A 27,902-nucleotide genomic window follows, 5' to 3' on the forward strand; every position below is an offset into this window, starting at 1 on the left:
CTGTCTGAAAATGTATTTGCCTAAAGCTAGTTTCTTTAATAGTAGCAGAATCACACTTTAATTGCGTTATAATGAGCCATGAAGAGCTGCGTCTAAAGACACCACATAACTTAACGTTTTAAGCGCCAAAGTTGCAAAACTGCGACAAGCATAGCGTATGATGCCTCATGTAGTTAATACTTTACACCAGGAGATGGCGGACATCTGCAACTTCAATCTGAGCAACATTTGTGGGCATTTCTATGACAAGTTTATAGATTTTGAAGCCACTTGTGCATGCAGCGGCATGTCCGCTCGCCATGACCGTCCACACGCAACACACTTGAGCTAATGCTTTGCTAAACTGTGTTCGGGGTAGCAGGAGGGGATGTGGTAAGTTGTCAAAACACGGTGAGAATGGTGAGTAGCGGCATACGCAGTCCTATCCACGGGAGACTCCTCGGTTAAAAAATACACTGCTAATAGCCATGACCCGAGAATACAAAGACCTGCATGAATGACAATTTTCACAGGCATAATAGATGCAATAATAGCAGTAATTATGAGCGGTGGAGGCAGCAGTCCCAAAGTTTGTGATGGGAGTAAATTTACTCATCTGATTTTCATATTATGACATCACCAGGCTCAGAATTTGTCAGATCCCTGTCTCCACGATACTGCCACTGGAATGTCACTGCGTCGCCTTATTCACATCGCATTACCGCCAAGCAAACTCAACCAGTGGAGAGAGCACAGAGGTGCTGAAAAAGTGTTTGGTTTTTTGGGGGGTTTATTGCCTCCTTCCCGCTGTTTGCACTTTCTCTATCTGCAGCTGCGAGAAAATATTGAGTTACATTTTCAGGACTTGAACCATCACCCCTGGTCATGGCAAACTTACTTCATAAAACTTGAATGGATCAAAGAAAACCCACTTCTTTTGTAGTGATAATACGTTGAAACCAATCTTTCCTCTTCTGCTTTGTGCAGATAAAAAGAGAGGAGATGGGTGCGGTCCATGTCATCAAACAGCGGCAAATTCATCTCAGCTGCGACATCATCAGCTTGAATGTAAGTATCGTCCTAGTCCGGATGCAGAAGATTTCCTCCTTCTTTATGAGTGCCACAGTCTCTGCTTTTGTGCTTCCAAAGGGAGGAATGAACTTAAGTGAGTGTGTCCATGGTGTCCATGGTCCGTGGTCTGCCAGTTGGTGAACCGAGTCTATCCTAGTCTATTTGATTTGATCTGATTTGGTGGTGAAGAAGGCTTAATGGAGGGCTGGAACTGTTTGGAACTGATGTCCATTTTTGTAAACTTCCCTTGTCGTCTGTCCCCAAATGAACACGCAGGATGGTTCAAATGAGTGAGTTTATTCCTCTGGAAGAAGTCCATTTGTGAAGTGCAGCGTTGTCCTGTTGAAAAAGCCAGTCATTACCAAAAAGATGAGAGCCTCCAGTCATGAGGGATGCCCCCTGCAACATCTCCACATAGCCATCTACCGTTTGACGCTCCTGCACAACTAGAAGCTCCATTGTTCCATTGAAGGATCATGATGATGCCCCCTCCGCTGTGCCGTGTGGAAAACATTTCAGCTCATGCCAGTAACGTTGGAAGCCATCAGGATCGTCGAGGGAGAATAAAACGTTCTTCCACCTGTCAGTGTCCCATGTTTGGTGTTCTCCTGCAAATTCCAAACACCCAATTTTGTGGCCTTGAAGGAGATGAAGCCTTTGAAGACGTTTTTTCTTCTTAGAAGCCTTCTCTGGCAAATGGCGTCTGATGGCTATTGGACTGCACTCGGCACCAGTAACAACCTTCATTTTGGTCGAGGATGGTCCCGTGTCTTGACGGACAGCCAATGGGATCCTCCAGTGATATTTTTTTGGGTCTACCACTTGACTTTTTTGTTCCATGAGCCTCAGGATGTTTGAAGAAGTTTGAAATGACTGTTACTGCATCGAACCTCAGTAGCAATGCCGCGCTGCGAAAGGCCTTGCTTATGCAGCTCAACAATCCCACCGCAGTGAAACAGAGAAAGCATTTTTGCCATTGCCATCAAGAGAATCAACATTTTTGCCTTTGGCTTTTAAAGTCTGTGCTCTTAAACTGTTGATCAGCTGATAAACAGCCTATTTCACTTGCATGGCTTTTTTGTGCCACTCCCATTTCTTCATTTTGCATTTTGAAGCTCTACTTGGAACCTTCTTAAGATCCAACATTCTTGCAGTTTTTCAGCTGCTCTAAACATTTTGATCAGGAGTGTACCGTACGCATTTCCGTGCATTTGTAACACAAACATTGCTTAGCTGCTTTATTCAGTATATAGTTTTTTTCAGGTGGCTTTATTTCAAAGTGCATCATTTATCTTTCACTCTGTATCAATTCTCCTTTTAGTGGATTAACAGTCGTACGTTGGCCCTGGTCGACAGCCATGAAAAGCTACATGTTGTAGACCGTCCCAGTCAGGAGATTTTGGAGATTCTGGACCTGGAGCAGGTGCAACTGGTCTACAACAGCCGACATTTCAAATCGCTGGCGACAGGAGGGAATGTCTCCCAGGCTCTGGTGAGGGATTTACTGATTGGAAAAGCCCCATACCAAATGAAGCGGCAGTATTATCAGTGGCATAGTTCTGTGTTCAATGTGAGTGTTTTCCAGTCAGGAGAATACCTGATTGGTTAATCATTTGTTGCCCAGAAAGAGTACAATTAGTATATCAGTTAGAAAATGAACTTTATTTAAAAAATGCTTTACCCCCGTGGTAACCGAAAGAGCAACAGTTAAAGCAGGGGGCTTGTGAGGGAGGAATGGTGTGGTGGACCAGTAAAGTTTCTGGATGTTTGGTGGAAAAGGGGATTTCGTTTGTGTCTAACAACATCTTTATATTCCAGGCTTTAGTTGGAGAAAAAGCTTGTTACCAGTCTGTTTCAAGCTATGCGGGACAGATTGTCTGTTTGGGAACCAAGGTACTAAATGTTCTATTTTGCCTGGAATTTGTAGTCTATGTTGTTTGAGACCTTACACATTTCTTTGTTAAAAACGATGAAAAATGACATTTTAATTATTTCTATTTTTCATTCTAAAGATTCAGACAAACTGAAATTTAAAACTAAATCTGAAGTTAATCTACAGGTTCTTTATTTATGTGATATACAGTATTTGTGTGTATGCTGGAGCCTATCCTGCCGAAACTGGGATAACACAACAATAGCTAATAATTACAGCTGTCAATCTATTCAACATTTCAATTGTGATTAATCGCATGTTTTGTATGTTCTGTTAATCTTAAATAGATATTTTTCCTATTATAATATAGCCAATGCAGGTGATTATGAATGGTTATGGTGGTTATGTTAATGTATTAAATGATTTTCCACAATAGTTGAACAGTAGACTACTCTATGAAAGCATATTCTGAAAGGTAAACAGTGCAGACATTTCCAAAGTGTGCTGATCCTTGAAGGAAAAGTGCATTTTTTGGGGGGAATTTTGCCCATCATCCACAATCCTTATGTATGTCTTTCTCTTTTCTGTGCTTTCGAAAGATATAAAAACAGCTAAAAAGAGGCAGCTAAGAATGCACGTTGAAAGTTTTTGTCGCTTTTGGTTTGTCATCTTTAATGCTTCCAAATAAGTCTCGGAAACAATAGCTCAATTTGAGCCATTTAATGTACCAGGAAGAATGATACACAGCAGCGAGGACTCGTCTTCCACACGGGTGCAGGAGCAAGCCCGAGGCACTTCTAGTCAGATGTCCTTTACTTGTCCTTTACGCGCAGTGGGTGGAGGCCATCGTATTTTATGTCTGTACATGTGACACAGGTCTTAGCTGGTTGGAGCCTGTGTGTGCCAAAGGTTGTGATGAGGGATAAGATGAATGCCAAGAGTAAGAGATAGATCCAGCTGCTCTGCTCACGCTATCTAACACGTGCCAAGAGAGGCCTGTATGTAACTACATCTAACAACGTAATGGGACGCACCTATTCCGCCTATAAAGCCTTCTGAAAACAACCAACAACACTCCATTCACATAATGTGACCTGTATATTAGCCAAGCTACAGCAACATTGTTATTATTATTGTTATTAACATTGTTACGCCCAAGAACTACGTTCCTGGCATAGTGACACCTCGCGACACTAGCTACTAGCTAGCGACTAGCTTCACCATGCTCACAATGCCCCAGGCTACTAGAGAAAGGTAACGCTACATATTTTGAGCTGCTGCCACTGCTGCCGTGTTTTTGTTTCTGAGTTTGGAAAAGTTAACGCTAGATGTAGCCTGTCCTTTCTATGTTGCTATGTGAAATCAATGCACCCAGGAAGGAAGTTGCGCTAATGCTTAAAATGAGCAAAATACTGTAAGTATTGCATGTTATCATGAATGTACCTGTTACTACATGCTCACAGCACGGTCAGAAAACCATAAAACCTTGTTGGAGCTTTTTTCAGAAGGCTTTATAGGCGAAATGGGTGTGTCCCATTACATGCATTAATTAGCTGCCTGTTTTTATCTGTTTTTACATCTTTAGAACGCATGAAAAAGAGAAAGACGTGCGTTCATGTCTCAAATAAGGACTGTGGATGATGGGCAAAATTCTTAAAATAGCTCAGTTTCCCTTTAAAGCCAGAAATTACACACACAATTTTGTAGTGCAATTTTGTCGAGTCTCTTATACTCACAGAGAAGCGGTTTGTAATTATTAGCATTAAAAGCACAGTAATCAAGTTGAGTATTGCCAAAAAACGGCCTACAAAGACAAGGAATAAGAACTTCCTCATTGATGTACTTTTTGGCATTACACTCCGTCGATGATACACATCCCCGACCAGTGAACAGATATTTGATCAGTTAACTTCATGAGTGAATGACTTTTCCAAATGATGCTATATGCTGAGGAGATACTTTGTGAAACGTAATTGTCCTTGTGTTGTCTGAATTTTTATCTTTTCTTTCAGTCTGCGCATATGATGACTCTAAGAACCTGGAGGGAGGTAATTTGCTCTTTAAAGTTTATATCTGCTGTTACTGTGCAAGCATAACCAAAGGCTGATGAATTCTTCTGTGCCTGCCTATACAGCGGCTCGACTGTCTACTGAAGCAGGAACATTTTGTTGAAGCTCTCTCTCTGGCCTGGTCCTTCCACAAGGGAACAGCTAAGGCTGTGGTTGGTGGGTAGAAAGCACATCATATATACAGCTCATGGTCCAAAACAGTCAAGTAGTACTAGCCACATTTGGAGGACAAGCATCAAGTTACGATCATCAGTCAGCATCTCTTTTCAGTAACCTTATTTCCGTAAGTGGCGTCATGAGGGTGACATCTATCAGCTAAAAGCAGAGTAAACAAACACTTCTCGACTTGGTTCAGTGTATTTTTCATCAAAATAATAATCATGCCAAAATGTTGTGCTGCTGCTGGGTGTTATAGTATCCGAGTGATTCTGTAAGTTTGTTTTTGTTTCCAAAATAGGAAGGTTTAACACAACAATGGACAAATGCGTCTGTGTAGGCTCTCAGTCGTACAGGAGTTGTCCATCGAGGAAAAGGCTCCAAATGCATGAGGCAAGCGTCCCTTGACCAAGGTCACTTGGCAAGGAAAATGCAACTAAACTACATCAGAAAAATACAGAATTTGAGAATTAGGAGACTTAACATAGAGATAAGAAATAAACAGTCTGAAGTAGAAACCTTCTATCAGAGATTGCTAACCAAGCTTACGCACGAAACCTATCAGGAGGTTTGTGAATTTACTAAATCAGGTTATATGAAGCACCATAGCAAAACCAAAGAAAGGCATAAGGGAAAATTCCAGAAAAAATCGACCACAGCTTGTCGTAAACACTAAGGATGGGGGGAATCAGACCAATACTAAAGAAAATTGGATCAAAAATCTGTCAGACAGAAGCCTCTCGGAGACAGAGAAGGCAGTATTAACCAAGGGTCTCAACTTCTCAGTGACTCCTAAAACGATACCCACAGTAGACTATATCACAGCAGCTGAATCGGCCATCAGGAACAATAACCTTTTTAGAACAGAGGCAGGGGACCTTCGTCTGAGCATATCGGCCCTTCTCAGTAGTGCTAAACCACCACCGTCCAATATCACGTTAGGTGAGAGGAAAGCATTAGCGGCTCTGCAGAAAGATGAGAGCATCACCATCTTACCAGCTGATAAGGGCAGATGCACAGTGGTTCTCAACACATTGGACTATGAAGAAAAAATAACAAGTCTAATTAGTGATGCCAACACATATGAGCAACTTAAAAGGGACCCATCCAATAGGTATAAGAAAGAAATCATAGACTGTCTCCAAAAGTTAGAGAAGGAAGAACTAATTGACAGACAGATGTATCATAGGTTATACCCTGGGGAGGCTACACCATGTATCTGTGGCCTTCCAAAAATTCACAAGGAAGGGTTTCCCCTCAGACCCATTGTCTGTAGCATTGACTCTACCACGTACAATGTAGCTAAATATGTAAAAACAGTCTTATCCCCATTGGTAGGCAACACTGATCATCATATAGAGAACACAAAAGGGTTTGTGGCGAGCATCAAAGACCTCAGATTGGAGCCAGAGGAAACTTTGGTGTCTTATGATGTGACTTCACTTTTCACATCTGTCCCCACCTCAGCAGCAGTCTCGGTGGTGAGGAAGAGACTGCTCGAGGACTCAACTCTGCATCGGAGAACAAAACTTAGTGCTGACCACATCTGCCAATTATTGGAAATTTGCCTTAACACTACATATTTTCAGTTTAGAGGGAAATTTTACAGACAAATTCATGGTTGTGCTATGGGCTCACCAGTCTCACCCATAGTGGCGAATCTGTACATGGAAGAGATGGAGAAACAGGCTCTCACATTCTTCTCAGGGACAAAACCAAGGCACTGGTTTAGATACGTGGATGACACCTTTGTCATAATCAAAAAACAAGAAATTCAGTCTTTCACAGATCACATCAATGCGGTGGACAACAATATAAAATTTACTCGCGAGGACGCTAAAGAGAACCAACTAGCCTTCTTAGACTGCAAGGTAATTATAGGAGAGGACAGACAGCTACTTACAGAGGTCTTTAGAAAGGCCACACACACTGACCAATACCTGCTTTTTGAATCAAACCATCCACTACAACATAAACTAGGGGTTATTAGGACCCTCCAACATAGATCGGAACAAATACCAACTAGTGCTGAGGGAAGGAAAAAGGAGACACAACATGTCCAGGGAGCGCTCTCAACCTGTGGGTACCCGCGGTGGGCTTTTAACAAATGTCAAAAGAAGAGAGTAGGGAAAGAAACCCAAAAGCCCACAGAAGCAAAAAGGAGAGGAGTGGTAGTCCCTTATGTAGCGGGGGTCTCCGAAAAACTCCAGAGGATCTTATGGCAACACAAAATTCCTACCTATTTCAAACCAGTAAATACCCTGAGACAAAAATGAGTGCATCCTAAAGACAAGGCTCCAAACCAAAAACAGAGCAATGTGGTCTATTCCATCCACTGTAAAGATGAGGAATGCAAAGAGCACTACATTGGGGAAACTAAGCAAATGCTCCAAAAAAGGCTTTATCAACATTGCAGGGACAATTCTAGTGGTCCTCAATCAGCAGTACATCTACACCTTAAAGCTACCAATCATTCTTTTGAGGACAGCGAGGTAAAGATTTTGGCCAAAGAAAACAGATGGTTTGAAAGAGGAGTAAAGGAAGCTATTTTTGTCAAACAACAGAACCCATCATTGAATCGGAATGGTGGTTTGAGGTTTCATTTGGACCCTGTGTTCAGCAGGTTACTGAGACCAAAACCCACAGCTCTTAGTCTTGCAAATGAGGTGAAGCCAGGGCCAAGCCAGAACAATAGATGCTAACGAGCCAGTATCAGAGTCGTTCATACCCAACTCAGGGAGCGACACTTCCCTTTTATCGGAGGTGTTAATAGCAGAGAGGATTATACCACTACTCCGCCCAGGCTTAGTGTAAGGAACCAATAGGAGGAGGGTGTTGGCACACCAATTCCGCCCACTCTTACTGTATTTAAGGCCTAGGCTACCAGCACTTATTAGTTCGCTGACGAAGCTCTTCGGATGAGGAGCGAAACGTCCGACACCTTCTTCACAGAAGTACAGATGACGTCTCAAGAAGCCTTTTCCTCAACAATGGACAAAGCAAGTGCAGACAACGAGAGACAGACGGACGCCCACTGCGAGTTCTGTTCTTTGCAGTGATCATTTTACTGATGACTGTTTTAAAGGAAAACCTTAACAAGAAGCATTTGGCTTGAAAGTACAGTATAAACACATTTTGAAAAAGGATGCTATTCCACCAGTACACAGGGAAAAAACAAGACAAGAACAACCACTACGTCAAAGTTGCACAGAACAGAGTTAGTCATGTCTTGTTTGCATAATGCCTTCTAAACACTATTCCACGATAGCGACAAGGCTGCAAAGCATCATACATATTATATAAACATCTTTTCACAGAGATACTGTGGGGGGGGTAGCGACAGTGGAGAAATATACAATAAAAAAGGCTATGAAGAACCTTTTACACTCATTAAGAAGGCAATTTAAAACAATCATTGAAGGACAAGTAATTTACACTTAGCATTCTGTGTTTTGAAGGCAATCAATCTTCATCTCCATGTCTTAAGGCTTCTAAATGTTGTTCTAAAAGTTCTCTATTTCATCTCCAAATGTTTCCTCTTTCTATTGACACATGGCTCAAATCTTGGCTATAATCACTGTAAATATACTCAGTCTCATACGCCGCCATGTTTGTTTACCTGAGTGATAGTACCCCGATGGCGTCACTTCCGGAAATGAGGCTGAATTAAGAGTTCAATTTTTTGGCAGTACAATACTATAGCTATTCATGTAAGAACTTCAGTGATTTTGGTTATTATCAAGAAAACCATGGAGGTTGCGAGATATCAGCTCTTAAATTAAACTCTTACGAGCCATTTTTGTTATCATCATTAAATCTGTCCAAACAAATGTACCTTTAGTTGTACCAGGCTTTAAAATGTATCAAGAAGCAAAAGAAACAACGGTGGCGTAATCACTTTTTCCATCAATGTATAAGCAAAGTTGATGAATCATGTCAGGGAACTTTTAAGTATGTGAATTAAGACTAAAATAGTGATATGTACTTCAAATGGAAAAAAAGTCAGTTTTTATGAGACGTTTGGGGGGCCCTGGAAATCTTGGGGCCCTAGGCAATTGCCTCTGTTTGCCTAATGGTGAGCCCACTCCAGCCAATCACAATTTCCATAGTTTGGTCTGATGATTCGATCAATAACTTATGAAAAAATGACGATGGTGCGTTATGTGGATTTTGTCCAGGGCTGCATGGAGAACCTTTGAAAAGAAAGGGAGTTGTTAGTGACAAGGTATGCACACAAAAGCATGACACTTATAGCAACACATTTGTCTTTATATAGACAACATGCTCTCATTTGATATTATCCCTCTGACTGTTCCTGGAGATGGTAGAGATCCTCTTCCAGTTTGCTGAACATGCTCTAAAGAAGTGTCCAGAACAGGGGAGAATCCAAGTGATGGAGCAACATTTTCATGTAAGCACTAAACCATATCGGGTCTATAGAATGCACTATTCATGCCGTTGATATCTGTAGACCTTGAGATGTATGTACAATATATGACAGAAGTCAATGCAGTGGTTCAAATCAACTCACAAGTTAAGTTTTTCCCCATTTTGTTATTGGTGGATGTTTTACCACATGCTTCCATTGGCATGTTTCTATTTTACTTATGCTATATACTGTATATGAATGTGCTGGTGTTTAGCCTTTTCTTTCTTAAACCAATCATCTTTTTTGTCTATATTTAGGATGTTGTTCCAGTCCTGATAGATTTCTGCCTGCTGCTACATAGAACGTAAGTATATTATGTGAATGCATACATACAGTATTTTCCTGATGGACCAACATGTAGATGTAGACTAACTGCAAGAAACCCCTGAGCTCTTCCACCAAGTACCAAGTCATGTTTTGCCATCCATTCTTCTATGCCGCTTATCTTCATCAGGGTTGCGGGTGAGCTGGAGCCTACCCTAGCTCACTGTGGTTGAAAGGCAAGGGACCCCCAGGACACGTTGTTAACACGTACAGACATATAATTTACGCTCACATTTGCACCCGTGGACAATATAACGTGATTATTTTGGGGACATGCCAACTACACACAGAGATGTTCCAGCCTGGATCTCCAGATTGACACTTTTTACCAGGAGAACAGTGGCCCCTAACTTAAAATTTTAGGAGCTCAGGCAGAAAATTTAGGGGCGCACACACCAAAATGACTCATAAAGTAAACATTCACATATCCTCTCAATTTCAATGTATTACTGATAAATACTATTAACTCCAATACCACCCTCTTTTCACACACATCAGCCCGCCTTCTTCTTCTTTGGTGTTTTGCCTCCTTTTTTCCTCTTTAGGAGTTAGTGTGGGTCATTTGCACCTTACTGTCAACAACTGGCCTGAATGTTTGTCAGCATTAAAACATGTTCAATAATAATAAAATAAAATGGGCAAATTAACTGGTAGGGTTGCTAACTTCTGCAAAAATAATTAAGGGACACCGTGATGGCTGGGCCAACCAACCCACCTGTTTTTTCTTTGTTGGGGCGGGGGTATGTATGAAACCAATTTTGTACTATTTGACACAAACCTGAATTTAATTTGATGCCTGTTTTAGAGTAATAATAATACATGGGAAATTAATTGTTCAATAATATATATTGTTTTAGTAAAAATAGCACAATTAACGCAATGAAATGGCAATTGAAATATCTTTCTTACATAAAACTGTCCTGTACAAAATAGTATAAATAGCGCATATGCACGTGTTTCCGACTTCCAGCACTGTTAAAGCTACTTTGACAAAAACAAAGGAGAGGTGAGCTATTTGTGTTTTATGTGACTGCCAACATTTCCATTGTACTTTATTTACAAAGCACATCTCCAGTCAAACAGTGTGCTTATTGGCTTATGCTATTTTGTGCTCATTTGCCATTAAATACCCCATGAACGTGACAGCCATCGTAGCTTTCCTGTGGGACAAAAACGAGCCGCATTGCTTATTTGTTTTAAAGACACAATGTCACCGTGATTTAAGAAAAAAAAAAAATCACATTTGGAGTCCATGGACCAGAGGCTAGGCAGATAACTCTAGCTAGGTAGCTACAGTAGCTGCTGCCGGAGATACAGTGGAGCCAGGCAAAATGTGTAAACGAGATGGTAGAAAAGTGGATAGAATGCAAATGCTGGCATGATAGGCTTAGACTGTGACAAGCTGTCGTCAATTAACTCCACATTTCACAGACTATTATTCATTCTCACGCTAATGTCCCTTGTCAACGGCCGTACTTTTATCTGGTCGTAAATGCACAAGTAGATGAAAAATGTACTCGTTATGTCTCATATTTTAGTTGCAAAATAGTCTGGAGCCCTGTAGTGTGCTGCACGTCATGTTCTGCTAGAGGATCAGTTAGTCATTTCACCTAATGAAATGCTAATCAATGTCTAAGTTGGATTTATTTTTGGTATATATTTCATCTATGACTCCATCATAAAATGAGGGTCTGTTCATGTCTTTGTATGGGGCTCAATTTCAATCAACAGGGAATCAAATAATGATTTCCCCCTTTCTCGAGAGGAGTGCCATTCTGCCCAGAATAATATAATGCATGTGTTTCTGTGCGCTTTTATTTCAGTGACCTGCTGTTTGACCAACTTTATGCTCGGCTCATGGAGAATGTGGTTGCTAAGGGTGTTTTCCTGGAATCACTGGAGTCATATATTGTTATGGACCGCCTTGGTCAGCTGCCAACACCCTTAATGAAGGATCTGTTGGCGCATTACCACTGCAGTGGCTTGATGGACAACCTGGAGAGATGCATTGTGCACCTGGATGTCACACGACTAGATATACAACAGGTGCGTTGTGCTTACAAAACTACGTCTAAGAATAGGTCACGTCATTCAATTGCCATTCAATTTGTGTCTCTTTGATTCAAGGTCGTTGAAGTGTGTTGGGAAAACCAGCTCTATGATGGTATGATCTATGTGTTCAACAGTGGTATGAATGACTACATTACACCCATGGAGGTAAGTTCACTCCTCCTCCTATGGACCCGACACAAAAGTATTTAGGTCATCAATCGGGTCAGCGGGGTCCAAAAATGTTACTTTTGTTTCAGTTTAGCCTAATTGCACCAGAGTCAGAGAAATATTACCTTGGTCACCAGTTGCATCAACAGTCTATCCTGCTCTAATTCACTTGATTTTAAGAGGTCCGCTTCAATATATTTTGTCCATATACGGTAATCCCTCGTTTGTATTATTTATAAATTGAATATTTATTCATAGTTACAGCAAAGAAAACCCTGTTTACAACCTTCTAAATATGGTTTTGATCATCACTAGAGCCCTCCAGACATGAACTCTCTACGTCCCTATTACCGAATATAGTAGATATAATCTGAAAAAAATATGCCATTTAAGACACGAATACGACTTGTACTCGTGTGTTGGGTTCCGGTGGCACAAACAGGAAGTGATGTCAGGGATTTAGAGTTGAGTTTTATCTTGCCGTGGGTTACGGCCACAACAGTAGCTCGTGTTAGGGATTATTGTGCCTGCTGTGGGATCATTCAAAGCTGCAATAAAAGCCTGTTGTTCCGGTGATCAAGTCTGGTGCTTGTGTGTCTCACCCATTATTATTTTTTGGGGACTCCTGGCAGTCAAGGGACCTTGGAATTGTGCTGACTTTGTCCCTTTATACGGCACCCCTGGCAAACCGCACCCATCATAATAAATTGAAAAATTTACAATTAATCCATGTGATCGTTATCGACCGATTTCAGTCCTGGATGATCGCTATCTGAATCGGCAGCATAAAACCCAGATGGGAGCATTCCTAATCTAAGCTTTTCTGTTGACATGGCATCTATTTAATAACACATCATCGGCCAACCAAGAATTCTTTGATCTGGGTAAACAAATTCTTGGCAACAAACGTTTCTGGAAATGTTGTTGGGCAAGGGGCAAAGATAAGAGACATGCTGTATTGTTACGTCTTTACAGCCACAGATCTTCCCTGTTACATCTTAGGTAAAATAATAAGAAAATCAATCAACAAAAGTAGGATCAGTAGGAGGTTAAAAGGTTACTTACTGTATGTTTCAGAAACTTTTTGCTGTAATTGGTCCACCACTTCAGGAGGGGAGGAGCTTAACAGGTTAGCCAGAGTACATTTTTGATTTGTTCAAGAACTTTTAATATTAGTTTTTGTTCTCTCATCGTAGCTGAAGAAGTGGTGATGGGAAACAAACTTTTGGTGTACATCAGGTAAGCTGAGATCTGATTAAACAATACCAAACTAAATCATTATGACCACTTGCACAAACCCGTGACATCCAATATAAACACAGAGCAAGGTTCATGATCATGATGAACCACAGCGACTCCAGTGGTGACAATAAATGGCTTTATCCATATCCTCTAGAACATGAATAGACTCTTCCTTGGACTTTGTCCCAAGCCCAGTCCAGTCAGCTTTATGTGTATGGTGCCAATTCACAACAGATGTGATCTCAAGTCTCAGGGGCAGGTCTAAAACCATGCGCCTCATGCCACAAAGCCAGACCTTTAGAAAGTCTTGTTGCATGTAGGTTGTCCAACAGTTTCACATATGCATTTATGTTTTTGCATTTAGCTGCTGTCTTGCAGGAAGGGCGTATCCCCTTGGTAACATCCCTGAGGACCTTGTGGTTCAGATCAAGATTCAGGTATCTGCTTGTCGGATATGTAGAGCAATTTGCTTTGGGTCTGATTTCAGTCTTCTTGGAGGGACTAAAGAAATACCTGAACTATGTACTGTATATTAGATGCTTTAGCAACAGTACCTTTGGATTTGTACACAAAACAATTATTCCAAGGCATCATGAACTTAAACTCAGGAAAAAAAACAGAAGCAACAGAAAAATGAAATTTAAGAAAGCGTGAATAAATTGATGTAGCTGCATATATACTGTGTAGCTAGGTAGCTAGCAACCATTCCTTGAAAAAAGGAATCGTCCCGTATTTTGAAGTAAAAGTACATGTCCGAGTGTGTCCCTTGTTACCGTCAGAATCAAAACTTAGTTTGTACAAAGTGGACTCTATTGACGACAGCTTGGCACAGGCCAAACCAATCGATGCCAGCATGTCTGATAGCTCGCCTATCAATCGCATTGCCGTTCTCCTTTTCTGGCATCTTTGTTTACACACTTTGCTTGGCTGGCACTGTGCTAGAGCTAGAGCTATCTGCCCAGCTTCTGGTCTGGTCAAATGTGTCTTTTTACCACAGTGACATTTTGTCTTTAAAACAAACAATGCCGTTAGTTTGACGCTCGTTTTTGTCCCACCGGGAAGCTACAAGCCATACTTCATGTTTGTGCTAAAGTACTTTTTTAAAGTGGCGTTTAACAACTTTGCTCTCTTGTTATCATTATAATAATGTCTTATCCTTAAAAAACGAGTTGTGTGTCTAAGTTATGTAACAAACATCCAGCTTTGTGAGTGACGCCATCCTACTTGTCCCACTTTGTTTGATGGTCCATGAACGCACCATCTACTGTAACTTTCTCCCACGCTGCACAGACAGACTACTATACTTTATTTTTACCCTTTTGCTTTCCCAATTGCTGATATTATGTGGGGATGCATAAAGGTAAGATTTTATGACCTTACTGAGCGCTAATGTGTCCAGGCTGGTCCAGGCTGGTACTGGTGGATGGTGGCTCTGTATTCATTTAGTGCTTTTCATTTGATGTTTGATGTTCCTCTCTTAGTTTTGCACAATACATAATAAATAAGACCAGTTAGATGGCTTTAACGTACCTATGTTTTGCTGATGTGTTGAAAATCTTTCCCGGTGACTCGCTAGCCCGCTGCCAATGCTATTTACCTGTACATCCATTCTGGTCTTCATTCATGCTAAGCTACGGCGATAAATGACAATCCTTTTGTCGGTAGTCCAGGATTTCGCGTTGTTGAAGAGACGGATGGTCAAACGGTTGCTCGTCTTGCAATACCCATTGCATGTCTCGACAATCCATTCATCTAAGCATTTATGGCTGATTCTTTTCCATCCAGGAGGCTGATACCGATGCTTGTCAAATCGGATATGCGGTCGCATCATTTTATCCTTCACAACCCTAATTTTTATGTATTTTTTTGTGGGATTAGCAAGAATAATGAAGTCACATGTATATGAAAGACATTACACGGGCTGTAGAAAGTCATGGTGTATAATAAATGTCATATTGTTGGCACCATGCTGACAAAGTGACAAAACACAGTGCACTCATTGAGTGCACTCAGACGGTAGGCAGGGCTTGTGCACTAAGTCGAGAAGAGACTCTCGCTGCAGTCTCATTATAGGTTTCTGCCCCGTATTTGATAAGGACATGTTCAAATTCAGCTACTTTAAAATGTTAAAAACAATTGGAATCATAAGGAAAATACATTTTTAATACAGTTAAGTTAACATATTATTTCTTTTATGTTATTATTTGTTTATTTTTCATCATGACAGGCAAAGCAAAGCACCTGCCTGCCCTGACTGCACATCAGTTGTTGATTCTATACTGTTAGATCCGAATTTCGAACTGAGCATAATTGTGTAGCTACTCATTGCTGACGAGCTCTCCAAATATGTGTGTTTGTCAGGTATTTGAGTTCCTGATTCTTCTCCATACTGCAGAGGCATCATCACATGAGGAGCCTTACCCTTATATTCACACACTCCTCCATTTTGACACTCGTGAATTCCTAAATGTTCTCGCCATGGTGAGTTTTTTTTCTTCCACTTGTGTCATACAACTATCATACATTTTCTGGATGTGTATATCTGATCATTTCATTACACGGTATTTGTTTTCTGAGGGTTTACAGTGAAACTGCTTGAACGTTGGTCCATACTGTCAGCCATTTGGAGCCACCTCATGTGTGTAAAGTTTAGGAAGACAGATTTACTTGCATATCCGAGTAGCACAAGCCCACACAGTCGTTCCTTCATATTCTTGGGAACCTGGTCCACACAAAATTATACTCCTTGGTTTAACCAAAAAAAGCATGATATTCATGTTTCTATATCGATATTTCCTAAATGACATCATGCAACTGTATGAAGCACAATCATTTCAAGGAAAAGTGCACTTTCTGGGGAATTTGGCCATCATCCACAATCCTCATGTGATGCATGACCACACGTCTTTGTATTTTCTATGCCTTCTAAAGATATCGAAAAAAAAAGATAAAAAGAAGCAGCTATTCCTAATACGCCTATAAAGCCTTCTAAAAAACCTCCCAAAATCACCAACAACGCTCCATCTCCATAATGTGACCAAAAAGAGGTGATGACGTGCACAATAAAAGAGGCCACTTGTCATGTAGTTTCAAGCCACATAAGATCGTGGGTGACAAAATTCCAAAAAAGCGCACTTTTCCTTTAAATAATAATACGTAAATAATAATATTAAAATACTAATATAATATAAATAATATAATATTTAAAAACTATATAATAAATAATAAAGTAAAGTCACCTTTGTTTGAATTCCATCCATATTTTCTATGCCGCTTATCCTCACTAGGGTTGTGGGGTGTTTTAATCCACCTTTCATTTTTTTCTGTGCGCATAAAAGATTTGATATTTTTTCTTTTGGTAAATTACAATACATAAAATACATAAAACAGGCTAGTGATAATAAATAGTAAAGAGAGATAGTAAATCAGTTAAGTAAGAGTTGGTTTCTTCCTTCCAGACATTTGAAGACTTCAAAAATGACAAACAGGCCATCGAGTACCAGCAGAGGATCGTGGACATCTTACTTCAGGTAAAATGACAAACCATTTGCTCTTGTGTCTTGTTAATGGGGAAGATTGTGTACAGTCACAATCCATATTTGAACCCAAGCTGGCTAAAAAAGTAAAATAATAAAACAATATGTTCATTTTCCTAGTCAATTATTAATGTCTCCCATATTGACGAGCTCCCTACCAACTACTGTTCCGATACGAGTATTGTGTGGTGGTTGAGTGCTTGGGGTGGGGTACAGTACCTGTTTGGTTCCTTGGAGGGAGGTTAGACTGGATGAGAAATCTTTTCACGTTTTAATCTCACGAGATATTGTGACACCCCTAGCAAATGGGTCTCTTGTAAACACCAATGCCAGCTGTCAGAAGGAAGCAGATGCAGCAGTGAGGGATCATGGGTCTTGGTATCATTGGTAAACTACTCAAACTCACTCTATGAACAACTTCCTGTTATGGCACACAGCATCTTTCCAATTTGGAGCAAGCGTATGTACATTGTTTTCCCCTTGAGTCATTATTTTGTCTTTTGTTTGTCATCGAATGTTTTTCTTGTTACCTAGGTGATGGTGGACAACCCAGACTTTACGCCTTCCCAGGTGGGCATGCTCTTCACCTTTCTGGCCCGCCAGCTATCGAAACCAGACAACACGCTTTTTGTAAATAGAAAGTTATTTGACCAGGTAAGCAAGTATAATGTGTGCACAGTTGATTTAATAATTTTACCAGATGTACTGTATGATGACCTTGCAAAATTGAACACACGTTTGCTGCTAGTACTTCAACTTATTTTATTGTCTGAGATTCACTATCCACTCATTTTGCTTTATTTGAGCAGTTAAAACATCCATATATTTCTTTTTTTTTTCTTTCTTTCTTTTTTTCCCCCCCTGTCCTGTCCAGCCTTTGAGGCAGATAGAATTGTAGATCTAAATGCCCTCAAGTGCTCAACAGATTTACTCTGCCAGGGAGAAGTGTGATATACAATTCCCCTGTTATACAGAATTTATTTGACATGGATGCATGTTATTATGCAAGTTTGGAGCGACCGGACCGGAGCAGGAGGGGACAGAGAAGAAGAGAAAAGAACACAGAGGGGGGTTTACGGGGATAAGAGGAGGGAAAAAAAGACAGAGACAGGGACAACAGCAGAAACAACAATTGTGACAGCAACAACAGAAACATGCAGGACTACATCAGCAAATGTCTGTGATGACTATAAAGACCATGATGGAAAAGACAAGATAATATCAATAACCACATTGACAATGCTGCATTGAAACAGTCACACATAATAGTAGTAATGAAATGATGAACTATGATAGTGATCACAATGACAATACTGCATAGAAACAGTCACACATAATAGTAGTAATGAAATGATGAACTATGATAGTGAACAGAATGACAATAACTGTAATGCACATCATTGTAAAAAAACTATAATCATACTGCTGAAATCACCGTCGCTGTAATAAAACCAACAACATAATAACACCCTGGTTAACTCGGTGAGTAATGTAAAACCAACGACATAATAACACCCTGGTTAACTCGGTGAGTAATGTGTAATGTGTAAACATCAATATATTTCAGGTGCCACGCTCTTTGTTGTTATGCAGGTCCCTGTTGTCCTCCGTGTCACTTTGGAATTGGATTTTAAATGCAATACAGTGTTCCCTCCTTCAATTGTAGGAAATTTGATGAGGAAAAAAAAATACAATGACTCTCTCAGTATACCAAGTACGTGTGTAATAGTCTACAGGTGAATACAAAATCAAATGTAGGTATATCATATCTTAAAACAACATAATACCCACACAAATGCATAATTGTGATGCATTTTAAACGTTTGATACGAGGGATTTCCAACCAGCGAGCTGCGGCAAACTTTCAGGTGCAATGATAAAAAAAAATACACTTAAAAAAAATAAATGTCTAAATAACTACATCAAGTTTTACATAAATGCATGTCAATTTTGGAAATATGGGTCATTGTTTTATTTTAAAATAATGCACAGTTCCAAATCCCATAGTTTTTGCATGTTTATGTTGTTTGTTGCAAGCGGTGACCCGTCCCACTATTTTTGACAGTCCTTGAATGCACCATGTAGCTTTGTCCCACGCTGCACAGATAGACTACTATACTGTATTTTTGCTCTTTTTCTTTGACCTCATATTTGCTCCCAAATGCTGGTACTTTGTGGGAATGCATAAAGGTAAGATTTGATGACGTTACTGAGTGCTAATGTGTATATTTGTTGGTGCACAACCTCAAGTTAGCTAGCACACTGCCTTTTGCCACACACGTCGAACAGAGACGTTTTAGTCTTCCGCCAGAGATTTGTGAGGACATGAGCCGGTCCGTGGGTGAAAAATGGTTGTGGACCACTGTGATAGACCACCCACTAACACTTTCGGCCAGTCTCGTTTTGTGTTGTTCATCAAGTTGGCTATATCAAGCTTCATTTGGATATTTTTGATCCAACTCCCACTTGAGGAAAATCCAAGCAAAAGTCTGACGAGGGGCTCGAATGGCTCATGTGACTGCTCTGCAGATCGCTCCTTCTCCTTCCCTTACACTCAGCAAATAATGTTCATTATCAATAATGTTCATGGGGGCGGCAAGGCTAGGTGGTAGAGTGGTCGTCTCCCAACCTGAAGGTTGCAAGTTCAATCCTTTGTCCTCATGTTGAAGTATCTTTGGCCAAGATACTGAACCCCCATTTTCTCCTGATGCTGTGTCATCAGTCGGTACAGTAAATGTGCTAACGGTGTCGAAGCGCTTTGAGTGCCTTGGAGGTGGGAGACCATTTACCATTTCATTGGCATACTCACTGTTTGGTGCAAACATCATTGGGTACAATTTCAGTAGTCATCACTCATCTTTATTCCCTTCAGGTCCTGGAGTTCCTCTGCAAATCAGATGACGACTCTCGACATACTGAAAGGCAGCAGGTTAGTGGTGGATTTATTAAACCACGAGACTACGAGATTTTAGTAGGGCTGTCAAATTATTCAAAATTGTTATCGGATTAATCACAGATGTATAAATTCATTAATCATGATTAATCACCATTTGCAACTCACTTTTTTGTCTCTGCTACGAGGTTATACTTTTTTCCTACAGCATCAGTTACAACATCATATGCAAATAACATGCAAATAACCGATTGCATCATCTATCGACTTGTATGGCTACGTTCACACTGCAGAGTATGATGTGCAATGCAGATTTTTTGTTTGTTTATTGACTTGTACATGTAAACGCAAAGCGTCCGGGAAGTGACGTGCATGCGCACAACATCGCACGCATTCCTGTGTGTTTACGGAAGTAAAGGTTGTTGCGGTGTGTGCTCTCCTTCGCGCGTTGGTGGCAGTCGTACGGTACGAAAGTGGTTGTCTTTTGAAAAATGGTTGGGATTGAATGAGTTAAAGCAAGTAACTTATTTCACCCAGTAATCATTCAGTCGCAGCCTCAATGTACTAAAAGTAGATCCTTATTTACTTACATTTTGGGAAAGTTGCTGTTCTGGTTACTGTCTGGATACTGCTGTTCTGGACTGCTGACTGGTGAGCATCATCATCTCTTATTGGAGTTCTATTCTTCTTCAACATTTACTGTTGTTAACTGCTACTCAAGTTTTGAACTATTTTGGTGCTTTCCTGATTACTCCTTAGGAACACACATTCAGAACACCCTCAACTTGAACTCGGATCGGTGAGAGGTCCAGATTCCTTAAAATAAACGAGTTAAAAGTGCTGACAGCTGTAAGCAAGCCAAGGTAATTGGCTAACTGCTGCAGTTCAAAGCGGTTGCCTTATAACAACACGCAAAAAGCAAAATGACACTGGCCCTCGAAATCCGGGTGCACAGTCAGAAACAGGGACAAAAATGCTGTTGAATGTGAAGGATTTGATACCATATGGCGCCTTGAAGAATGTAAAGAAAGAGCGACTGGAAAAGCAAAGCAGGAAAATGCAAAAATAAGGCCTGCAAACACAAATTGGATATGTACTATCACAGAATGACAGCTTCAAGAGGAGCTTCTCTAAGATGCATGATGCAGTCAAAAACCTTAGGGAGGAAAATACAGCACTGCACAATAATATTAAGGATGGTATAAAGGTACCACAGGATGATAACACTGCCTTGCACGCTTCTTTAAGGAAGAGAAAGAAGCCAAATGAACAATACAACTGATGAGATGGATCAGGATGAACGATGTGATCCTGACGGTGCTCTGAATTATACCCAGGTCAACGGAGCAACAAATTGCCTATTTTCCTCAATCAAAGGAGGTGGATGTAGATATACAGCACGATCAACACTTTCATCCCACTGTATGGCAGAAACAACACCACACCAGTCATCATCGTTAAGTTCACCAACCGGAAATTCAAAACCGCACTGCTGAATCAGAGAAAGAAGCAGAAAGGTACAAACGCCTACATAATGAGCATGTGACAAAACACAACACTCACATTGCCAAGAAAGAACGAGACTTGAGGAAAGCAGGGAAAGATTCAAGATACTTGGAGCGCCAATGGCAGACTCTACATCAAGCTAAATGGAGGACCAGAAGAGGCTTGTTGTCAAAGATATCAAGGATCTGGATCCATATTAAAAATCACATCACCATGACAACAAGGAAAATGGAGGATTAAGCCCACAAAAAAAGAACTATGCAGTTGGAAGGATTACATTTATCAGCATTTGACATCACTACCACGTTGCAAGTAGTGCAGTTAGGAACCCACGTATCTACATTCAATGACACTCACAATACAAGATAAAAAATTGCAGGACAGACCTGGAAGTGGAATATCCAGATCACAAATGATTGGACTGGATAATGATTTAGATCCGGACAACAGCAAAGGGAAAAGGGAATTCTTCTTATTATTTTTTACATGTTTTTAAATATATTGCAAAAAACCGAGGAGGGAACATTGAAATTATATTTTGATCTTTACCGTAACACACATCCTGATCATTTTCGTACCCTATTTCAAAGCTGGTAAAAGGTACATCTTCAATACAGGAAGTGACCAAATGGCAGCTGATGTGAAACGGGGAGGGGGGCGGATTAAATAAGTTCTGCTTCTTCCTACTCCTTTCCGGACATGTGGAATTGTGAATTGTAACAAAGTATGCCAATGTAACGTTTATAATAAATGTGTGAGGGATATTTAAGAGAGAAAGGGACAGTTACAACTGTCACTTTTATTGCAAATGTTGATCTGAAATGGAGGAGAATGTCAAGGTCAGGCTAGCAGGAGAGTTTGGAGGGGGAGGAGCGAGCTGTTTGTCAAAAATAGACATTTTTATGGCCGTATCAGTTATTCACGTTTTTTGCCATTGACTGGTAGTCCTGGAATGTAACCCCCACGAAAAGCATAGATCTACTGTATCTGGTAAGAGATTCAAGAGTTTTATTGTCATATGCACAGTAAAACAGGTAGTTCTGCTATGCAATGAAATTCTTGAAGACAGGGAAAATGGTCAAATATAACAATTTGCAGTTGTAATGCAATAGATACAACAATAGAACAACAGATTTCCAGGCTGACATCCAACAGTCCCCAGACTGGTTCAGAGAAGTTATCCACGGTACGATTAGTTGTTTACAGTGTCATGATGTTACTAATGACTCAGCTTTACTGTTCTGGGTTTCCAGGTGCTGCTGCAGCTACTCCAGGTCGGGGGTGTGGTCCAGTTTGATGAAGGAAAGCTCTTGACTTTGGCAGAGGAAGCCAAATTGTGAGTGGCTGACATAGACTAAAGTACTGATACATCAAATCAACTGCAGACAGACAAATCAAAAAATCCAACAGCGGCAATAGTAAGGAAAAGATACATGGCAGCATGAATAGGATCGTTTTTCCTCAGCTTTTCCAACCTTGTGCACTATCTTGAAATGCTGTATGTCAGAGATGATTAGTATTAAACAGCAGAAGCACTGTAGAATTAAACAATAGAAGCACTATTGCTTGAACTTCTTGCAGGCACGTTGTTTGACGACCTTATCTGCTTGCTGCAGCTTGCTTCACTTAGAAGACACACACACACACACACACACACACTAAAATATGCAAGAACTGGAAGCATTTCGAAGCAGACACATAGCCACACCACTGATACATCTAGGGGAGCGTGGGACCATTGGGAGCATTTACTTCCTAGTTGGAGGCTTCTTCCTCCAACTCTTACAGTGGATAGACTGAAGCCCCAGCGCTCAGCTTTGTGACATCTTCCACACAATTACTTCACTAAAGATTGAAAATACAGAAAAGTGTGTCCAACCGATCTCTTCTCGGGATAACCCATCTCAAACATTTCACCGTACAAACAGCTCAAGCACACACTAAGACCATCGTGTGCGGTTGTGTCTTCAGAAACATAAAGAGCGGTTGTCTGCGTTGACCTTCCAAGACTGCCTCTGCAATCTAATAACTACATCATTCATATCAATAAAACAATCTTGTATCTATTGCATTACAACTGCAAATTGTTGTATTTGACCATTTTCCTTGTCTTTCAATCCAGCTACCAAATTCTGGAATTTCTTTATGAAAAGAAGCATATGTATGACAAGACCATCGACTGCTACATGAAAGACTCCCAGAGGAAGGTAACATAAGATGACTCAGAATTCAAAGCAAAGAAAAAATGTCAAAAATCTAACCAATGAGAGCAAGTCATGGTAGATGTGTCTGTCTGTGTATATGCAGGGTGAGATCTTTGCTTACATCCACCAACTGATGTCGACATCAAGTCCTACATGTGAGGAGAAACAAATGGTTAAGAAGAAAACACTGCAACATATACAGGTCAGCTCATGTACATCCATCAACTCATGTTTACTATATTGCCAGCTTGGGATGGAAATCTATACGAATCTAGATACACAGGTTACCATACGATTCAAAAACGATACATTTTAAAAACGGAACGATTTGATGCAGTGTTCAGACGATACGATTTGATTTGTTTCTATGGTTAATGTTTGTTGACGTAGACATTAATCTTAATTCATAAAATAAAGAAGCCAATTGTAAAAAAGTGTCATTCTTACAGTATTCTCAAATGTGTAAAAGTATCATATCCCCAAGCATGCTGTAAGGCACGGGCAAAAATAAAGTCAACAGAATAACATCGCATGTTTATATTGTTTAGACACACACCACTTCACTCCACTTCACCACTTGCTGAATGAACATATTTTACTTTGATGGGATCAATATTTTACCTTATATATATATATATATATATATATATATATATCTGTATATATGTGTATATATATATACATATATATATATATACTGTATATGTATGTATATATATAAATATACGTGTTACATATGGAACATTTAAGTTTTAACATGTCTTAATGTTGCTACAAATGGAAGTGGAGCCACCAAACTAAGGTTGTATACTGTGTGCAACAACAATAAACATCAATATATCTATCTGTAAAAAAAAAACAATGAAAAACACAACCTTAACCTTCAGTCCAATCGATACTACACAATAAATAAATTGTGCAAAGCCCCTTAAATAAGCACAGATAAGTAAATACAAGTATTTGTCACATGGGTGGAATTAAAATGCTATTAGCTTGGAACAGTTAAACAATCCCCTACTCAAAATGTCATAATAGTAAACGTGCAACATTTCAGACTGAGCTTCGTGTTTTCAACACTCCAGGTAGGTAGTAGGTAGGACAAAGGTCCAACATTTCAAAGTAAACAAGTTGCAAAGCAATTAAGTTACCTTACTCACCTCTGTTGGTCTGGCTGCTCAAGTTTTCTTTAAAAATGCAAAGATGTTCCAAACTTTATATATTTTTTTGCAGATATGTTGAAAATCCTCTGCTTTGACTATTATTTACTACTGTTTACCGTAATTTTCTATGTATACGCTGCTACTTTTTTCCTAATCTTTGAACCCTGCGGCTTATACAGAGGTACAAATAAGTTGTAGTCTCGTGACATCTCCTTTATTTCAGAACTACAACTAAACGTTTAAATTCTGTGTCACTCAATAGAACAGTCTGACTCATGGTGCCTGACTCACTAAACTCATCATACAGTAACTTAACACTCAGAAGGTAGTTAGGAAATATACAAACAAGTACCAATACAAGTTTAAAATGAAAAAAGCATCTTTCCTACAATGCATTGTGTCTGAGCAACGCAGTCATTGGTGCCTGCCGGGGCGCTGCAATGATGTCAGTCAGCCTTTGGGGTCCTTGAGCTCCCTCTGGTGGACAGTGGCCGCATTGCAGCTCCATCCATCCATTTTCTCTGCCACTTGTCCTCCCAATGAAATGCTTTGCTCAGACGCAGTGCATTATGAGAAAAGTGTTAAGTTGCTGTGTGATGAGTTTAGTGTTGTTTGTAAGATTACACCGTGAATCAGACTGTTAAAGTGAGTAAGGGTCCTGTCACACCTTGACGATTGAGGCAGCGCATGCCTGACGTGATCATTTTGATGGCATACGTTGAACTGCCGACCGTTTTTTTTTTTTTTCAATTTTGGGCGTATACATAGCGTATTCATAATGAGGTCGACGTAAACATGACGTATTAGTAACTTATATAGAACGTTTCTCTAACTTATAGACAACTTATATCAACAAATGCGTAGCGTGTTGCCGGTGTTCACAATTTATGCCCAACGCCTGTCACACCTTGACGATTTAGCCAGCTTACGCCAACGTATGAAAAAATTGGCCAATACGCTGGCGTACGTCCAATTAGTTATGTGTAAGTTTTGTATAAGTTAAGAGCACGCTGAAGCACGCCGGCATACATCATAGTACGGTCCAAGTCGTCCAAAAATTTTGTGCCTGCACAAAACATTTCGACATATGTCAACGTATGATTCATACGTCCCCCATCCGCGGCCAATTAGTTATGCGATCGTTGACGCCCGTTCACACACGTTATTTGTAAGTTACGTACAAGTCGTAATACGTCAACATACCTTGAGACAGAACTGTCTTCTTGGCGAGGGGAGATGGATGTTGTTATTGTATTTGCAGGTAAGTTTGCAGCTTGACCAGTAGAGGGCACTGTGACACTGGGAATGGAACCAACTTGTTTTGATTTTTTTTATCAATTTTATTAATGCATTCAGCAGTCAGCGGTCTCAGACTCGCGGCCCCCGGGACAATAGTTTGCAGCCCCCGTCTTAATATGAAAAATTAATATTTGTGTGGCCCGCAACTTGTCGTGTGCGGAGCTGAACGAACCAATCACGGTGAGGTATATGTCTCGAGGGCGGGACCTCGGCCGAACGAACCAATCACGGTGAGGTATATGGTCTTGAGGGCAGGACCTCGGCCGGGCAGCACGTCCAACGCCTCACCGCCTTAACTCGTTCGCTCGCTCATTCATTCATTCTGCGGAGACAGAGCGGAGTCAGCGGCTTCACGGCTTCTCCTCTGCCCAGCTGAGTGGAGGAGTTATAAATGACTAGTAAAATAGATAAATGAACATTTGACACTTTTACCTTTTATTGTTGGCTCTTGTTGGAAGATGCAGTGGAGCGGAGATGGAGGAGGGGAGGGGAGCAAGAGGAGGGGATCCACACCAACATCCTCTTCGATCATTTGTGATCTCTGTTTTATTAACATCCCTTTCACACCATTAGCTTGTCCCTTCACGAGTGTACATGCACCAGGACATGTTCCAGGCTGGTGTACAATTTACTGGCGTGTATGCGCTGTAGTCGCTGTTTTAACACACATTTTTTATAACAAGTGGTGATAAGCTGTGGTCTTTATGCTCTTTTTGCTGTGTGTGTGTTACAACAACATGGCATACAAAAATAATCATTAAAACAATGCGACTAATGTTGCACGTAAACATAATTAGAGATTAGATAATTATTCATCATATATTATTTCTTGTACATCGTTAAGTAATAATAATGCAGTAATGCTCATTCATGCTAATGAATGAGCGAGCGAACGAGTTAAGGCGGTGAGGCGTTGGACGTGCTGCCTGGCCGAGGTCCCGCCGTCGAGACCATATACCTCGTTCAGCTCGTTCAGCTCCGCACACGACAAGTGTCATTCACATCAAATTTGGGGGCCACACGAAGCTGGCTAAATCGTCAAGGTATGACAGGGCCCTAATGGCCTCCTACAATTGCCAATGGGTTGACAAGTTCGTCAACACATGAACTCATAAGAGCTGCTTGGTCCTCACGGACTCATGTCACCACAATATGCCATTTTATGACATGGACTTAATATGTCAGTGAAAATAGCTACGTAGCATTCATTATACACACACTTCATGTATTACATCCAGTTAGCATTTGCTATGAAACATTACAGATATTGTATAGAAGAAATTAAACGCATTATGCAAAAGACAATGCAGCCAAAGTCGAGGCAACATATTAAAAAGCTATCAGCAATGGGTATATTTTTAAATTCATCATAAAAGAATAGTTGAACAGGCAGAAGTGTAGAAAACACACATTTCTATAGTGGAGTTCAGGACATGAAGAAAAGCCATCATTTGACTTTTTTCTACAGAACTAGCTGCTACGAGTAAACGGATAGCTTTTGTTATAGATATAGGGATCTTATCGCTCACTTTGTGTATCCATAATCAGAATAATAAAGATTAAATCTCCCAAACTACCTTTGCGCTTGACTGGTAGCTCGCGATCAACGGCACCCCTGACTTGTACTGTCCCTGTCCCACTTGTCTTTCAGTACAATGTTTTGAAACATGTACACAGTTTGATGCGACTTTGAACACGTCATCGACCTGATGTTGTATTTTGTCATATGTTCATAGGAATTGGTGACGATCGACGCAAGCAAGTCAGCTGACCTGGTTGTGTGTCACTTTGTTGAAGAAGTGAAGCAAATTATCTCTGAGCTTCTGGTAAGGGATGAATTCAAATGTACAAAGTATTTATTTCTCGTAGGCCAAAAGACTTAACTTCAATAAAACAGTCAAATATATTTTTTGTTTAAACTATGGCAGTGAATAAAGATAT

General features: G+C 40.4%; 1 protein-coding gene across 2 annotated transcripts in view; it reads left to right on the plus strand.

Annotated features, from left to right (window-relative positions):
* Window positions 1-27,902, plus strand: part of vps8 (VPS8 subunit of CORVET complex) — a 78,858-nt gene that overhangs the window by 26,399 nt on the left and 24,557 nt on the right. For both annotated transcript variants that reach the window (XM_054796028.1, XM_054796029.1), the window contains 21 exons: window positions 967-1,047; window positions 2,372-2,542; window positions 2,869-2,943; window positions 4,936-4,971; window positions 5,058-5,148; window positions 9,327-9,373; window positions 9,470-9,559; window positions 9,835-9,881; window positions 11,725-11,947; window positions 12,029-12,118; window positions 13,199-13,250; window positions 13,318-13,360; window positions 13,728-13,800; window positions 15,725-15,844; window positions 16,822-16,893; window positions 17,434-17,553; window positions 19,772-19,828; window positions 22,552-22,634; window positions 23,421-23,505; window positions 23,606-23,704; window positions 27,698-27,787. In XM_054796028.1, coding sequence (XP_054652003.1) covers window positions 967-1,047; window positions 2,372-2,542; window positions 2,869-2,943; window positions 4,936-4,971; window positions 5,058-5,148; window positions 9,327-9,373; window positions 9,470-9,559; window positions 9,835-9,881; window positions 11,725-11,947; window positions 12,029-12,118; window positions 13,199-13,250; window positions 13,318-13,360; window positions 13,728-13,800; window positions 15,725-15,844; window positions 16,822-16,893; window positions 17,434-17,553; window positions 19,772-19,828; window positions 22,552-22,634; window positions 23,421-23,505; window positions 23,606-23,704; window positions 27,698-27,787 — 1,845 coding nt within the window. The remainder of the gene's footprint in view (window positions 1-966; window positions 1,048-2,371; window positions 2,543-2,868; window positions 2,944-4,935; window positions 4,972-5,057; window positions 5,149-9,326; window positions 9,374-9,469; window positions 9,560-9,834; window positions 9,882-11,724; window positions 11,948-12,028; window positions 12,119-13,198; window positions 13,251-13,317; window positions 13,361-13,727; window positions 13,801-15,724; window positions 15,845-16,821; window positions 16,894-17,433; window positions 17,554-19,771; window positions 19,829-22,551; window positions 22,635-23,420; window positions 23,506-23,605; window positions 23,705-27,697; window positions 27,788-27,902) is intronic.

This window comes from Dunckerocampus dactyliophorus, chromosome 13 (assembly GCF_027744805.1).
Source record: "Dunckerocampus dactyliophorus isolate RoL2022-P2 chromosome 13, RoL_Ddac_1.1, whole genome shotgun sequence".
NCBI classification, from domain to species: Eukaryota; Metazoa; Chordata; class Actinopteri; order Syngnathiformes; family Syngnathidae; genus Dunckerocampus; species Dunckerocampus dactyliophorus.